This window comes from Artemia sp. Qi Xiang Cuo, chromosome 4, assembly GCF_049724085.1.
Source record: "Artemia sp. Qi Xiang Cuo chromosome 4, ASM4972408v1, whole genome shotgun sequence".
NCBI lineage: Eukaryota > Metazoa > Arthropoda > Branchiopoda > Anostraca > Artemiidae > Artemia > Artemia sp. Qi Xiang Cuo.
Genome location: NC_142797.1, coordinates 29,041,816 through 29,058,683, shown reverse-complemented (window position 1 = coordinate 29,058,683; position 16,868 = coordinate 29,041,816). Strand labels below are relative to the sequence as shown.

General features: G+C 33.1%; 1 protein-coding gene across 1 annotated transcript in view; it reads right to left on the bottom strand.

The window, feature by feature from the left end:
- LOC148952962 (ionotropic receptor 25a-like) overlaps positions 1–16,868 on the bottom strand; it is a 663,783-nt gene that overhangs the window by 35,962 nt on the left and 610,953 nt on the right. The window contains exon 18 of the mRNA XM_089088207.1: positions 1,744–1,930. Coding sequence (XP_088944333.1) covers positions 1,744–1,930 — 187 coding nt within the window. The remainder of the gene's footprint in view (positions 1–1,743; positions 1,931–16,868) is intronic.

Sequence of the window (16,868 nt, the reverse complement as noted above, 5' to 3'; positions counted from 1 at the left end):
GCCCATCTTGTCGGCAATTTGAGGGTATCTGGTGGCTGCTTCCCAATGCATTCGATAATAGGGACCTTTTATCACTCCCAATAATAGAATAATGTTCATGAAAACTTTTAGCTCTTCGGCAGTGAGGCAGAGGTTGCATCCCTCAGTTTGAAGTGCAAAGACGTTACTTTATTCAACTATCAGCTCAAGAAGTTCATCGTCAAAGAATTTTTGGAAGTATTTCAGTTGAGTCTCCAAGATGCCCGGAACTTGGCGAGGCTCTCCTTTCCAAGACAGATCAACTTTTTCTATCTCTGCTTTTCTCCAGTCGAATTTTTCTTGGACTTTTGATTTCTTCTTTGATTTTCCAGTACTTGTTGTTACCGGTTGCTGTTGCTGACTGGAGGGTGGAGTTTTCCCCGAGTCATCGTCACTGGGTTCAGTGTTAGCCTCCACGTCATCCTGTTCCAAGAAGAAGTGGAGATTGTCCAGTAGAGGCAACAAGTCTGCATCAGGATCATCGATAAGATCTTCTGGAGACAGGAAGTCTGGATCATTGTCATCATCATCGTCGGACAAATCAGACAACATGTCTTCTCGAATGTCAAAAATATACTTGGCCGCCTCTTCTGCGTCAATTCGGCGATTTTGAGCTCGTTTTCTTAGTCTGTCGTAAGATTCCGCCATCTAAAAAGAAAACAAAAATTAGACATATGAAACACCCTGTCTACTCAATGATCCACCATTCCTGAGGGGTGCTTTGAGCTACTATGTAGGAGGGACTCCTCCTACATCATAGCTGATGTAAAATTATATTGTTTTCTTCACCCTTTTTATTTTCTTATTTAGTTGTTTGTTTCATAATTTTGAGCCACGATCGTCCGATGTTGTATTTTTACAACAGGAGGAAGTTTCTCTTGCTACTGATCCAAATTCTTGCTTATTTCGTGAATTTCAACTACAGTAATTCTAAACGGTATATATTTTATACGCATATGACATGAAAGGAATCTCCCCCCTTTTCGTTTTGTTTCCAGTTTCTTGCTTAGAAATTTCCTACCTTTTTATTCGTTTTTCTTATCCCTTGGTTTGGTGACTCACTGTTTAGGCCACATGTCACACAGCAGCTCCCCAAAGGTATCAATCGACTGCCATCTTTCAGCCCCAACGAAAGATGTTGATAAAAGCAGTATTTTTTTACAGCAAGATGGCAGTCCAAGCTCGAAAAGTACAGATTTGTTTTTTTACAACAATTGCCTGTGTAGGGTTAATTACACAGGATAAAAACAACAGTTTTTTAAAGAACTTCAAAAAACTGTGGTGGTTCTCCAATCCCAGAAAAGTGATAACTTTTGTTAAAGTGACACTTTTAGCGATGACAAAAAAAATGGCATTGTGTCCGATGATAAAAAAAAAACGATAATGCTTTTTGCAATTGCAGATAAGAACAATGACACTTTGACGTGAAAAAACAAGGGCACTTTATCTAAAGACAGAGAAAACGCCAACACCTTTTGTAATAACATTTTCGACAATGACAAGAAAATCAATGACACAAAAGGGATGACAAAATAGCGGTGTTGCAAACTCTCTGGACATGATCTGCTATTTTTTATCCTGGTTAAATGACAAGCAATTTGGAAAAAATAACTCCATCCACAGTAAACCATCATGGAGTCTCTTTTCTCCATTGAAAGGGTTAACATATTCAGGAGTCTAATACATTTTTGTTAATTTAGATAAACAAATACGTAATTATCTTACGTGATTTTTCGGTCAAAATGGCTGCTCTTCTTCTTTTTACTGGAGGTGGCAACTGCCGTAGATGCACTGGCAGCAGATTTGTCATCATTGTTATCTTCTTTGTAAAAGTACTTATAATATATGTACTCAATAATCAAAGTGATGATAGATAGAGCAATTCCAATGAAAATGATGACGAAAACTCCACCTAAAATGGCAAACCAGACGAAAAATTTCCTTATTTTAAATTTTCAGACAGCTTGGTTTTTCAAAGGTTTACAAATATTACAGTAATGAGGTATATGAGGATTTCTATTAGTTTCTGCTGGTACTTTTTTTTCTAAATCAGTCAAATACACTCCTTTAGTGATATCTTTAGTAAATCTGATGTCTGTAGTACTATCTTTAGTTGTACGAAAGACTTTATTAAATGTTATTAAAACCATTCCAAAACATTGGTTTTAATCATAAGATGTTGAGAAAAGTCATTTAAACAGCATGGATTTAAAACTACGAAAATTAAGTGTAATAAACATTAAATGAAAAAGGTAAACATTTAAATTACCATCTTTGGTATGCAATTCTTGTCTCAATTTCAGTGTTTTTTTTTTCGTACTGCTAAAAGAGGAGTTTCTGAAATAGAATATACAGAATAACAGAAGGATAATGGGAGACGAATAAGAGAGAAAAATCGACTTCGTTAATAAAAAAAAGAAACCTTAAAAATCAACGCCATCTAGTGCTGACCAACAAACTGATAAAATTAAAATTAAAATTTCGATTAAAATTTTTGTTCCTTTTCGTCTCTTTTTAACTTTGATTTACATTTTTCTGTAATTATCACATTACAAATTTAGTTTTTACAAAGAAACAAAAAAAAAAATATTGGCGTTCATTTGTATTTTTATAATTCTATTAAACTCAACTGTTTCGAATTTTTCTAGTCTGGATGACGGGAACTCCACAGTAAGTGACATTTTAAGTTTTTCCATTAAACCTGAGTGACAGGGCCTAAGAATCCTCAATTATTGGTTTATTGTGCTCTTTGAGCTTGACCTAAAAGTGGTAAGTCAAAATGAGTTTCAAGAAAAATAAGCTGATCTAAAGCATTTAACAGACTTGGATTCATCTATTTCAAAAATAGTTGAAATTTATAGTCCAAAAACTCAGACGGTAGATTTACTTTATTTACTCATTAGCATCGCCACTAGTCGATTTTTGAAAAATATCATCAGAAAGACAGAGTAAAATGTTATTTCGTAATCCTTTCTAATGCCAAGGTTTAATCGTCCCTAAATCACTTCAAAAGCTTTCTCTACAAAAAAAGTTTTGCAAACAAAAGTAAAGAGCAATATTAAACCTAAGACGAGTCGAAATGAAGTCAAATCGTAATTCAAGTGTAAAAGAACATAAATCCCTATCAATCAAAAACTGAAACCCTAAATGAGCAGATATTATATTAAATAATGAAGCTAGAACTAAAACCAACAGAAACTATCACAAACAGGAGTAGACCTGGTCCCCCCAATGCCTTGTAAGGACTAGGAGCGTCCTTTGGGGGAGGGCGAAATGGGCAGTTGCCCCATCCAATAATGTGGATAAAAATAATATATGTATCCCATTCCCCTTAACTATCTGGATATGGATCCCTCTTGCCCCCTCCCCCCATTGAAATGCTGGAGATTCGCCCCTGGTGAACGTCCACTTTCAGTTTAAAAAGAAAGGAAATTATAGTATTAATCAAGATTAATGAGAAAAACCAATGAAATGCAGATTGAGAGTTTAATATACATTGATGTTAATTCCTGAGAGTGTTAGCCACTAATGACGTTTTTGTTTTTACAAGGTAAACGATCCGTCAGACCTACATTTGCTTTCGGTAATTTCTGTTTGTTGCAATTTTAACTTTGTTATTTATTGCAATTTCTGTTCATTATAGTTTTTACTTATTTATGGATAATGATCTACGTTCGTTTCACACTTGAATTGAACTCTATTACCGCTCGTATTAGGTTAAACGTAGCTCTTTACTTTTCTTTGGAAACCTCAATTTATGGAAAAAGTTTTTGAAAGTTATTTTTGTTCGTTTTTATTGACTTATTTTTCAATGGTGGATAAAAGGAATATTCTTTAGGCTTTTTTTCGTTTTTATTTCTGTACAAATCAAGATTTTGGCTTACTGTTTATTTTTGTAGTAGCAGTTAATAGTAGAAGTTCTGTATTAGTAGTTAGTAGTAGTAGTAGTTAGTAGTAATTGTAGGTAGAAGTAGTAGCTAGTAGTAGTAGTTAGTAGTAGTAATGAGCAACAGCTTGTAGTAGCAGTTAGTAGTAGTAGTTAAGAGTTGTAATTAGTAGTACTAGTTAGTAGTAGTAGTTTGTAGTGGTAGTTACTAGTAGTAGTTAGTAGTAGTAGTTATTAGTAGTAGCTAGTAGTAGTTGGTAGTTGTAATTATTAGTAGTATTCAGTAGTAGTAGTTAATAGTAGTAGTTAGTAGAAGTAGTTAGTAGTAGTGGCTAGTAGCAGTAGTTAGCAGTAGCTAGTAGTAGTGGTTAGTAGTAGTAGATAATAGTAGATACTCTTTGTTCAATATCTCCCTCCACACTTTTATCAGTTCTGATCGCATAAAAAAAATATTAAAAAAAAAATAATAATAATAAAGAAAAAATGCTCTTTTTTAAAAATAAAATGGTGACTAGTGAATTTATAATTTAGATCACAGTCCGTAAAAATTACCCATACAACGAAATAGAAGTATAAACTAGAGTTGTCGACTACCAATAATAAACTATTTTGAGATAATAATCATTCACTTTGTAGTAGGGCCCGACCGATATGGATTTTTGGGGTCCGACACCGATACCGATATGTATGTAGCGTACCGGTACAATACCCATATAATTTGTCGATAAATTCTCCTCTGGAAAAAACCTTAACTAAAGTTTAAAACCCCCAGTCTCTGTCCATATTCATGCTCGCATGTTTCTTCCTGGTCTATTACACACCAAAGAACAGCCTCAATAATTAACTGTGGATTCCAAAAATTAGGCCATTTACAAGAATTGTTTAATTTTCTTTACCTTTTCTGATCAACAGCGTCTGAACACACAAACGAAATGGCGGATATTTGCGGAAGTGACAGATAAGAAAAAATTTTAATCAAAGAAGCCGGTTTAGCTACATAAACAAAAATATTTGAAAATCTGACTGAAATAAGCTTAAGATATTTATTGAATTGATTATTCAAAACTCAAGTTTCAATAGCGGGACTTTGAATTTTAATCATTCACATATTAATGTGAAAACTTTACTTTAAATTTATATGATATGGTCTCTTACTAACGAATCGATACTAGGCAGACTCGATACAGGGGTGAAGCTAGAGTTCTAAGTCTGGAGGAGAGATTTTAAGAATGAGTCGTCTAAATCATCCAGTGTGCCGATAAATGCGGACACACAACCTAAATTTACAAAATAAATTTTCCAAGGTGTTGTCACGCGGCGGAGACGCCTTAGAACTCCCCCTCCCCACCGTAAAACGCCCTATCTCCTCATTAGCTGCACCCCTGGCTGGATTTCATGATTTCAACCGATTGAATCCCCCATGCAAGTGAACATTCATTAAACACAATGTATAGTTTATTGTATTCTTTTTAAGGACACCCTAGACGGTCAATCCTTTTGATCAAAAGCTTCCGTCAATCAATTGATTAATGTGTGATTGACCATCTAGGAACCGATTGAGTCATTCAAACTTTCCATCAATCACCGTCAACGCTTGACTCAAGCGTCAAACAGGTTTCTAGATGGTCAATTATGCTTTAATCAATTGATTGACGGAAACTTTTGATCGAATGATTGACCGTCTAGGGTTTCCTTTAATTTTTTTGTAGAGGAGGTACTTTGACTTCATTTGACTCACCAGGGCTGCTCTCTCCACCATGGTCAGCTTTAGCTGCTGCCCCCTCCCCCCAAGGACCGGGCAAGCAAAAGTTACCTGAGGAAATCTGGTACAATCTTCTGGACACGTTGCGGAAAAAAAATATATATCGGCGGAAAACCTATATTTTTCTCATATCTGATAATGACACTGAGCCACTGATAATGACACTGATATCGGCCCGATAACATCAGATGGCCAATTTATCTGTTTGACCCTACTCTCTAGTAAACTTAGTACATTTTTGCAAGTTTCCTTCAACAGTGAGACGAAATCTAGTTCCCAGAAAATTTTATAGATGGAAACGTGAGAGAGCGTTTATCATCAATTATGTTTTTACCGTAGATGGATAGTCGAATTGCCAGTGCGGTAAAGTTGCTTCGACGGTGATTTTTAGAGTATAAACCGTAGGTGTAAACTACCTATTCTCGTTCTCTAAAAACTCCAACAGCCGCTGTTGCTGGAGTCGTGAGAGAATTCTTATGTTTAAGCATCAATTATGTTTGGACCTGTTGATGGCTAAACAAATCACCAGTGCATCAAAGTTACTTAGAAGGGGAATTGAAGCCTGAACCGTAGGTGCAAACAGCCTAGTCTTGTTCTCTAAAAGCTGGAACAGCCACAATCGCAGGAGACGTTAGAAAATGTTTATTATTAATTAAGTTTGGGACCCTAGAGGGCTACACAAATCGCAAGTGCGGTAAAGTCGTTTAGACAATGTTTTTACAGTCTGAATCGTTGGTGCAAGCTGCCTATTCTTGTCCTTTCAAAGCTACAACATCGGCAATAGCTGGAGAAGTGAGTGAATATTTATCATTAATTAGGTTTGGGACCCTAGAGGGCTACACGTATTGCCAGTGTGGTAAAGTTGCTTAGACGATGTTCTTAACATTGTGAACCGTTGGTGTAAACTGCCTATTCTCGTTCTCTATAAGCTTCAAAGGTCACAACTGCTGGAGCAGTGAGAAAACTCTTTTGTTTAAGTATCAATTATCTTTGGGAATTTAGATGGCTAATCGAATTGCCAGTGGGGTAAAGTTTCTTGAACGGTAATTTTAACAGTCTGAATCGTAAGTACAAACTGCCTATTTTTGTTCTCTAAAAGGTGAAACAGCCACAATTGCTAGAGCTGCGAGATAACTCCCAAATTTAAGCATCAATTAATTTTGGGACTTTAGATGGCTAAACGAATTGTCAGTGCGGTAAAGTTGATAGATGTTGATTTTAAAAGTCTGAACCGCCGGTGCAAACTACCAATTCTCGTTCTCTAGAAACTGCAAGAGCTACAAATGCTGGAGACGTGAGAAAACGTTTATCATCGATTTTTTTCAGGACCATAGGCTTGATGGCTAGAGGAATTGCCAGCGCGGTAAAAAGCTGCTTATACAGGGATTTTTATAGTCTGAACCGTAGGTGCAAACTGTCTATCTTCGTTCTCCAGAACCTTCAACAGCCAAAATTGCTGAAGTCATGAGAGAACTCATATGTTTAAGCATCAATTATGTTTGGGACTTTAGAGGCTTAACAAATTACTAGCAGCCTATTCTCGTTCTCTAAAAGCTCATTAGCCATAATTTCCATGAGTTGCCACTGCAGTGAAGTTGCTTAGACGGTAATTTTATAATTCTGAACCGTAGGCGCAAACTGTCTAATATTGTTTTCTAAATGTTTAAACAATGTTGAAGCTTTGTTGAGCAAATTTCAACATCCAAAATTGGTGGAGTCAGGAGAAAACTAATCTAGCGTCAATTATGTTTGGAACCTTCGAGGGCTAAAGGAATTTTCAGTGTGGTAAAATTGCATAGACTGTTATTTTAACAGTCTGAACAGTAGCTGCAAGCGACTTATTCTCGTTCTCTAAAAGCTGCGAGAGCCACAATTGCTTGAAACGTGAGAGAGCTCTTATGTTTAAGCATCAATAATGTTTGGGACTTTAGAGGCTAAGTAAATTGCAAGTGCATTAACGTTGCTTAGACGGTGATCTTAAATGTTGAAGCTTTGTTGAGCAATGTTCAACATCCACAAATGTTGGAGTCGTGCGAAAACTATTCTAGCGTCAATTCTGTTTGGGACCTTGGATGGCTAAACAAATTTCTAGTGCGGAAAAGTTGCTTAGACGATGATTTTAACAGTCTGATGTTTAAATGTGAAATTAGTGAGGATTGGGAGCTCGACTCACCGTAAAAACATCTCGAGGGGCTGCATTTTAACGTAAATGTTTGATAAGGCACTATGGCGTTCATGTGTATCCATTTTTACGCTGCAATAGGCTGAAATCTTCACGAAATCCTAGCCTCAAATAAAAACACCCTGCTAAATAGGGGGAGGGGGGAATCTCATTTCATGAAACGAAGCCAGTTATCCATCTTTTGCATATGGAAATGATTGGGAAACTGCGTTAAGCTCTGGGAAATATTGAGGGAGGCAATGCAACAAAAGATCCCCCATTCTACCCATGAGTATTAGGTTGAATGAGCACCAGCCCGTTTCTGAAGAACTATTACTTTGCACAAATAGTCTGAACGATTTTGCACTCCAATTAATAGAAACAATTTGCTAAGGGCATTGTAATTTGCAACGAAGAAACATTCTTTATACAGCCAACTCCACAAATTGGATAGAGCTAACATATCGCCTTAGGGGCCAAGGGCGTAAAAAAAAATTAGTAAAAGTATTGTTACTACCTACAACTAATTAAAAAAAAACATTAGGCTATTGTGTGCATTCAAAAAACGACAAAGAGAGAAAAAACCTCAATGAAAAACCACTAAACGAGACTGCGGCCAGTAGAGAGGAAGCAATGCAGCAAAAGATCCCCCATTCTACCCATGAGTATTAGGCTGAATGAGCACCAGCCCTTCTCTGAAGAACTATTACTTTGCGCACATAGTCTGAACGATTTTGCGCTCCAATTAATAGAAACAATTTGCTAAGGGCATTGTAATTTGCAACGAAGAAATATTCTTTATACAGCCAACCCCAAATATAGGAAAGAGCTAACACATCGCTTTAGGGGCCATGGGCGTCAAATAAATTTAGTAAAAGTATTGTTACTACCAACAGCTAATTAAAAAAAAAGCATTAGGATATTGTGTGCATTCAAAAAACAACAAAGAGAGAAAAAATTCAATAAAAAAACCACAAAACGAGACTGCGGGCAGTGGATAGAAAAGATGAAAAACTAAAACGACGTGGATATTTCGCATGTATGTAAACGAGGCGTCTTCAGCACAGAAGAAATAAAGATAAAAAACTAAAATCAAATAAAAACCATCACCAATATTAATAAAATGCAATTGTCGCAACTGATCCACGAAGGTCACTAAAGCTAACAGAGTTACTTCTATGAGAACACCAAAGCAACTGAGTAAAAAAATATAAAAATGAAACTGATGTTAATTATTCTGTTACGAAATAATCCTATTGTTAGCTACTGTTGAAGCAATTCTTTTTGGTCTGGTAGCCCAGGTGATTTTATAATCTTAATTCCTTTATTAGCTATTGGTTCATATTTCAAAAGAATATTATAAATTGGGTCAATGTTTAAATTTCCCGTAGCTCTATTTATTGAAAGATTAGCAGACATATGGTTTTTATTTCTATAGCCTCCCTCGCCCACTGAGAAAACCTCTATCATTAGAAATAGCCACGGCTTCATCAAATTGTACAAAATATTCAGGACGAAAGAAAATTTGTTCAGCCAAAGCCAAAACAAAAGTTTCAGGAGGCTTGCTGAATTGTAGAGTTTTTTCTATTGAGTTGAGATGCTCAATAAATCTTTCAAGAAATTGTTGGTGATTTCTACCAAATATTGAACTTCCCACAAGAACAAGGAATCTTATACACCCCACTTACTATACTTCCCCGAGTCAAATCCTTTCCAGAATTAAGGAAACTATCTATGGTCTCGACGATTGGAAACATGTATTAATGTTATATTTATGCAAAATTCGTTTAAGCTTATCTCCCAAACCAGGTACATATGGCAAAAAAATGAAGCTTTTAGACACATATAATTCTGAATACTGCCAAACTCTAAATACCTTACTATTATGTTTAATACGTCTATTTTCTATAATTTTAACAGTGAACTTAATTGGGTAACTATTACAAAATAAAATATCCCTCAAATTATTTCGTATATGAGGGGGTTCGCCCCATAGTCAATACCTCGCTCTTTACGCTAAAGTTCGAATTTTGTTCGATTCACAAAGGCCGTGTAAATAGAATAAATAGCTCTTTTGAAAGTACTAAAAAAAACTTCAGCGTATAGAGCGATGTGTTGACTAGGGGGAGAACCCCTTCATATACGCAATAATTTCTGTTCGTTTTAAGTTTTAATGTTGCTCCTTACTTTCAGTAGAAAAAACTTGTTTTTTTTATTGAATTTCTAATCGTTTTTAAATAATGATGGGAAATCCGGCACCCCCTTCATAGGTATGTCCCTACCCCCAAGGAAACATCCTCTATGGAAAGATTCCCCAACTTAATCCCCTCCTCCGACCCCCCTACACCCAGAAAATTCCCTCCTGAAAACATATGTATACTTCCCAATAACCAATACTATATGTAAACAATAGGCAAAGTTCATAACTTGCATCCCTTCCCCCGGGACCTGTGGGGGATTAAGTCATCCTCAATGACATATTTATTATATTTTCGACTATGCTGAACAAAATGGCAATCTCAAAATTTTTATTGGGTGACTTTGAAAAAACAATGAGCGTGGGAGGGGGCCAAGTTGCCCTCCAATTTTTTTTGTCACTTAAAAAGGGCACTAGGACTTTTAATTCACGTTCGAATGAGCCCTCTCATTATATTATAGGACTACTGGATCGATACGATAAACCACGGGGAAAAAAAAAAAAAATAAACACGCATCCGTGATCATTCTTCTCGCAAAAAATACAAAATTCCACATTTTTGCAGATAGGAGCTTGAAACATCTGCAGAAGGGTTTTCTGTTACTCTGAATTGGATGGTTTGATTTTCATTAGTATTCTATGGCTTTTAGGGAGTATTTCCTGAAAAGTTTGCCTTATTTTCAAAAAAAGGGGCAAATAATTTCCCTCTTTTTGAAAATAAGGCAAACTTTTCAGGCTCGTAACTTTTGATGGGTTAGACTAAATTTGATGAAACTTATATATTTAAAATCAGCATAAAAATCCGATTCTTTTGATATATCTACTGGTATCAAAGTTCAGTTTTTTAGAGTTTCGGTTACTATTGAGCCAGGTCGCTCCTTACTTACAGTTCGTTACCGTGAACTGTTTGATTAGGTCAGTAGACATGCTAGGTCAATCACTTAGTGAAGAATTCTTGCCTAATCTAATTGATGAATAGTATTTCATATATTCTTAGGTCAGTTACAGTTAATTCAAAAGATTAGTTTTCCTTTTTTTGAACACTGTAAGACAGCTGGGTGGAAGCCCCTGATGATATATCTGCCTTCTATCATTTTCGCTTCTTTTTCGTCCGCTGGCTGACATTACCCTCATTTTTTCGGATATTTAGCTTTATCATTTTTTTTTCTTGTTTGTCATATGTCAATCCTGCTTATAGCCCTTTCTGTCTGTAACAGTTCACAGAACTAATGTAACTTTATGTAAGCTAACATTTTACCTTTTAAAAATTACAATTGTCTGTACTATAATACACTTTGTTGTTCTGACAACAAGAGAGCTAAGTCAGACAGACCGCCTTTTAAACGGGGAATATAGCTATACACAAAACAAAATCAGATTCAATCTTTTTTCTGCCAGTCTCTTCGTACTTTTGTGCTCCGAAAATTGCGAGTCGTCGTAAAATATGTAAGTAAAATATGTAAAATACCGGTAAAATACCAGTAAAATAGGTAAAATACTTAAATTACGTAAAATACGTAAATTACGTAAATTAAGTAAAATAGTTAAAATATAAATTTTACGGGGGTCCATAAAATTACGATAAAATACGTAAAATACCGAAGTTTACCATAACTAATTTTATCAGTTACAACACTACTACCAGACCAAAAGGAATTGATTCAATAATAGCTAAAAATAGCATTATTTCGCAAACAGAATAATTTACTTTATTTCCATTCTTATACTTTTTTACTCAGTTACTTTGGTATTCTCATCGAAGTAACTCTATTAGCTTCTGTGACCTACGTGGACGAGTCGCGACAATTATATTTTATTAATATTTGTGGTGGTTTTATTTGTTTTTAGTTTTTTTAGTTTTTATCTTTGTTTCTTCTGTGCTGAATACGCTTCGTTTACATACAGGCAAAATATCAGTAGTGTGCTTTCTATATATTTGAACCCTACAAAGAAATATACAAGAAAATGTGTTCAGTTTCAACTGTACAAGACCTGTCTGACAGTTTTCTGAGGCAACATCCATTTTCAGGAGCAATCAGAGACAATAGATACGGAGGGTACTCAATATACGATGACTTGATCAATAATGTTTCTACTAATATACAGCCAAGCCAGACATGTTTCTGAGTCAAAACTTGTCAAACAGATTAATAACCTCTTATTTAAAGGTATCTTGCATCTTGTCAGGTTTGGTTAGGAATGTGTCGCGGGTAATTACACAATGGGGAATGGAATGCTACATTCAGAATTGTTTTAACTTGAAATTTATATCATTAGCGTAAAGCTAACTCAATTTGCAAAAAGGTATACCCTTTGCATAACTCTGCTCTGAATGATCTTAATTGGTGATTGAATAACAGGGATGACACAGAGCTTAATAATATTCTTTATTTCTAATTGGTTTTTACGAATGTTCTAAAAGGGTCAGTTAAGGTAAGTCAGAGGGGATGGTAACTCTTACGCAATTTAACATAAATTTGAAATAACATCATTGGTATCAATCTATGGTAACGGTTAGTGATGACAAGAAGATTTTGTGACTTAACTTGACTTTATTTCTTGGCTGTATTCTGTGTAATACACAAATACCAGTTGAGCAGTGTTGCCAATATAAAATATGCCTTAGAATTGGAGTATCCTAAAGTTGAAACTAATAGAGTCATAGGTGCCAAAATGACCTTGTGACTTGACCTAGCTTTACTTCTCGGCTGTGTTCTGTATAATACACAAGTGTCATTTTAGCAGTGTTGTCAATATAAAGTATGCTATAGCATTGGAATATGCTAAAAAATTGAAACTAATAGGCCGTAGGCACCAAGAAAAGATCACGTAACATGACTTAGCTTTACTTCTTGGCGGTGGTTGCTATAATAGACAACTACATAATGTGGGATGTGGGTGAAAATATGCTTTAGCATTAGAGTATGCTAAAAAGTCGAAGCTAATATTTATAGATGCTAAGAAAAGAATTTTAATATAGAAATTCAGAACAATCCTTAGAAATCCTTACCACCAATGACCAGAACCACCAAGGACCTCAACCTTCAAGGCCCTCTCCTCAACCTCCAAGGGGCCCCCTCCCTCCAACTTTTTGGGCCCATTCCCCCATTTTTTTACATTTTTTAAGATTATTTTTTTGAACTTTTTTTATTTATTTTTTTAACATAGTATTTTTTCAACTTTTTTTACATGTCTTAGAATGACATGAAACCTACTCAAAAAAATAAAAAAATCATATTTAATATTTTCCAAATTCAAAATAAGAATGATATAGATATGTTAGTCGTATCTTTTACTATTAGAAAAATAATGTCTGTAGTAGCATGTTTTTTTACTGAAATTTTGGACTTAGAAAATTATTCAAATTGTTTTTAGGAATCTTAAAATGACATGAAATATGTTTGCGACTGTACCAATCTTATTCTATGCTTGCTCTTAGACATCACGCGGCTTTCACAGTGGTACTCTATGGGTACTTATCGAAACTACCTAGTTCATTATGCGGATTAAATCAGGAATTTTCTTACATTGGAAGAAAAAACACTTTCATCACATTAAAAAAAAGTAAAGATGAATTATTCCACAAAACTGAGTGCATACGATAAAATAATCGTTGCGTTGAATGCTGACCAAGATCATTATTTGAACTATGAAACAAGCACTAGCGGTAACACTATAGGAAATGTATGCTTGTGTTGTCATGACACTGTAAGTTTAGATCTCTTTGGAGTACCCAAGAATTTCCATTGTACAAATGCTGGATATGCGAGAGTGATATCTCCAGAGATGATAGTAGTCGAAGAGAATGCCAACATAAAACTAATAGTTGATGAAGAGGGATATCTTCTTGCTCTTGGTTCTAGTAACAAGCTACGTACTGATACATCCTATTGCCCTCGTTCTGGTATTAGTATTCAAAGGACTGCAAACGGAAAAAGAAAAGCCTGCTGCTGCATTAATGTCATAAATCATATCTTGTCTACGTGCCTGAACTGTTACCTCTGTAAAAATAATGTGATAATAGACGGTGAAATCACAGGCAGGACATAAAGGGCATTGGCAGACAATATCATGAATCAATATAAAGATGAATTGATGGAGAACTAAACGCAAATGAACGTTATTACTACTATTGATCATATAATCAATGAACCCAATAATACCAAACACGAAATGCATATTGAACCTGTAGGTGACGTCACAGTAAAAATTGTGAATGACTCAAAATGGATTAATGATTATTTTACTGATTACGAACTAAGAGAAGACATTAGCTACAGTATCAAGAGAGAATATGATGAACTATTTTATAGAACAGATTCAAAATGTCCACAGTTGTTCAATGATAGTAATAGTGTATAAAAATGTTTGTGACATATTTTTTAATATTAATATTCTGCATCTCGTTATTTCAATGAACATACTTTATGCACTACTTTGTTATATTTCCATTCTTTTTAGGATACACTAGCAAGTCAAATATTTTTAATAAATTTGGGTTATAGCTTTCAGAATTAAGAAAATCCATGTTTAAAATATATCTGATTTTTCTAATATTATTTGATTTTTTACTAAAGTTGGGTTTTAATTTTCAGAAATAAGAACATAAGCGTTTAAAATACTTCTGATTTTATTAATAATATTTTATTTTTGAATAAAATTGTGTTATAGTTTTCAGAAATAAGAGCATCCATGCCTAAAATACATCTGACTGACTTTTTAATAAAGTTGGGTTCTAGTTTTCAGAAATAAGAACATCCACGTTTATAGTACATCTGATTCTATTAATAATAATATTAGATTTCTTAATAACATTAGGTTATAGTTTTCAGAAACAAGAACATCCATGTTTTAAATACATCTGATTTTGCTAATAGTACTTGCCTTTTTAATAAATTTGGGTTTTGGTTTTCAGAAATAACAACATCCAAATTTGACATACATTTGATTTTATTGATAATATTAGATTTTTTAATAAAGCTGGGTTTTAGTTTTAAGAAATAAGAACAACCACGTTTAAAATACATCTGACTGTATTAATAATATTTGATTTTATAATAAAATTGGGTTATAGTTTTCAGAAATAACAATATCCAAGTTTAAAATACATATGGTTTTATTGATAATACTTGACTTTTAATAAAATTGGGTTATAGTTTTCAGAGATAAGAACATCCACGCTTAAAATCCATCTGAGTTTATTAGTAACATTTGGTTTTTTATAATGAAGTGAGGGTCTAGTTTTCAGAAATAACAACATCCAAGTTTAAAATACATTTGATTTTATTGATAATATTGGATTTTTAAATAAAGTTAGGTTTTAGTTTTCATTAATAAGAATATCCACGTTTAAAATACATGTGATTTTATTAATAATATTTGATTATTTAATAAAATTGAGTTATAATTTCAGATATAAGGTTATTCACGTTTATAATGCATCTGATTTTATTAAAAATATTTAATTTTTGTAATAAAGTTAGGTCTTAATTTTCAAGAATAAGAAAATCCACGTATTAAATACATCTGATTTTATTAATAATATTTAATTTTTGAATAAAATTGGGTTATAGTTTTCAGAAATAAATTGATCTAAGTTTAAAATACATTCGATTTTATTGATAATATTTGATTTTTTAATAAAGTTGGGTTATAGTTTTCAGAAATAAGAATATCCACGTTTAAAATACATCTGATTTTACTAAAAATATTTAAATTTTTAATAATTGTTCAGAAATAAGAATATAAACGTTCAAAATACATCTGATTTTATTAATAATATTTGATTTTATAATAAAGTTGGGTTTTAGTTTACAGTTTACAAAAATAACAACATACAAGTTTAAAATCCATTTCACTTTATTGATAATATTTAATTTTTTAATAAAATTGGGTTATAAATTTCAGAAATAAGAAAACTCACGTTTAAAATACATCTGATTTTATTAATAATAATTGATTTTTCAATAAAATTGGGTTATAGTTTTCAGAAATAACAACATGCAAGTTTAAAATACATTTGATTTTATTGATAATATTTGATATGTTAGTAAAGTTAGGTTTTCGTTTTCAGACACAAGAACATCCACGTTTAAATACATTTGATTTTATTAATAATATCTGATTTTTTAATAGACTTGGGTTTTAGTTTTCAGAAATAAGAAAATTCACGTTTAAAATACATCTGATTTTATTAATAACATATGATTTTTTTATAATAAGGTTGGGGTTTAGTTTTCATAAATAAGAACACCCATCAGAAATAAAAACATCCACATTAAAAATATATCTGATTTTATTAATAATATTTGATTTTCTAATAAAGTTGGGTTTTAGTTTTCAGAAATATGAACATCCACGTTTAAAATACATCTAATTTTATTAATAACATCTGATTTTTTAATAAAGTTGGATTTTAGTTTTCAGAAATATGAACATTCAAGTTTAAAATACATCTAATTTTATTAATAATATTTGATTTTCCAATAAAGTTGGATTTTAGTTTTTAGAAATATGAACATTCAAGTTTTAAATACTTTTGATTTTATTAATGATATTTGATTTTTGAATAAAGCTGAATCTTAGTTTTCAGAAATGAGAACATTCACGTTTAAAATACATCTGATTTTATTAATAATATTTGAATTTTGAATAAAGTTGGGTTTTAGTTTTCTGAAATAAAACTAATGAACATTCAAGTTTAAAATACTTTTGATTTTATTAATGATATTTGATTTTTGAATAAAGCTGAATCTTAGTTTTCAGAAATAAGAATATCCACGTTTAAAATACATCTGATTTTATGAATAATATTTGAATATTGAATAAAGTTGGGTTTTAGTTT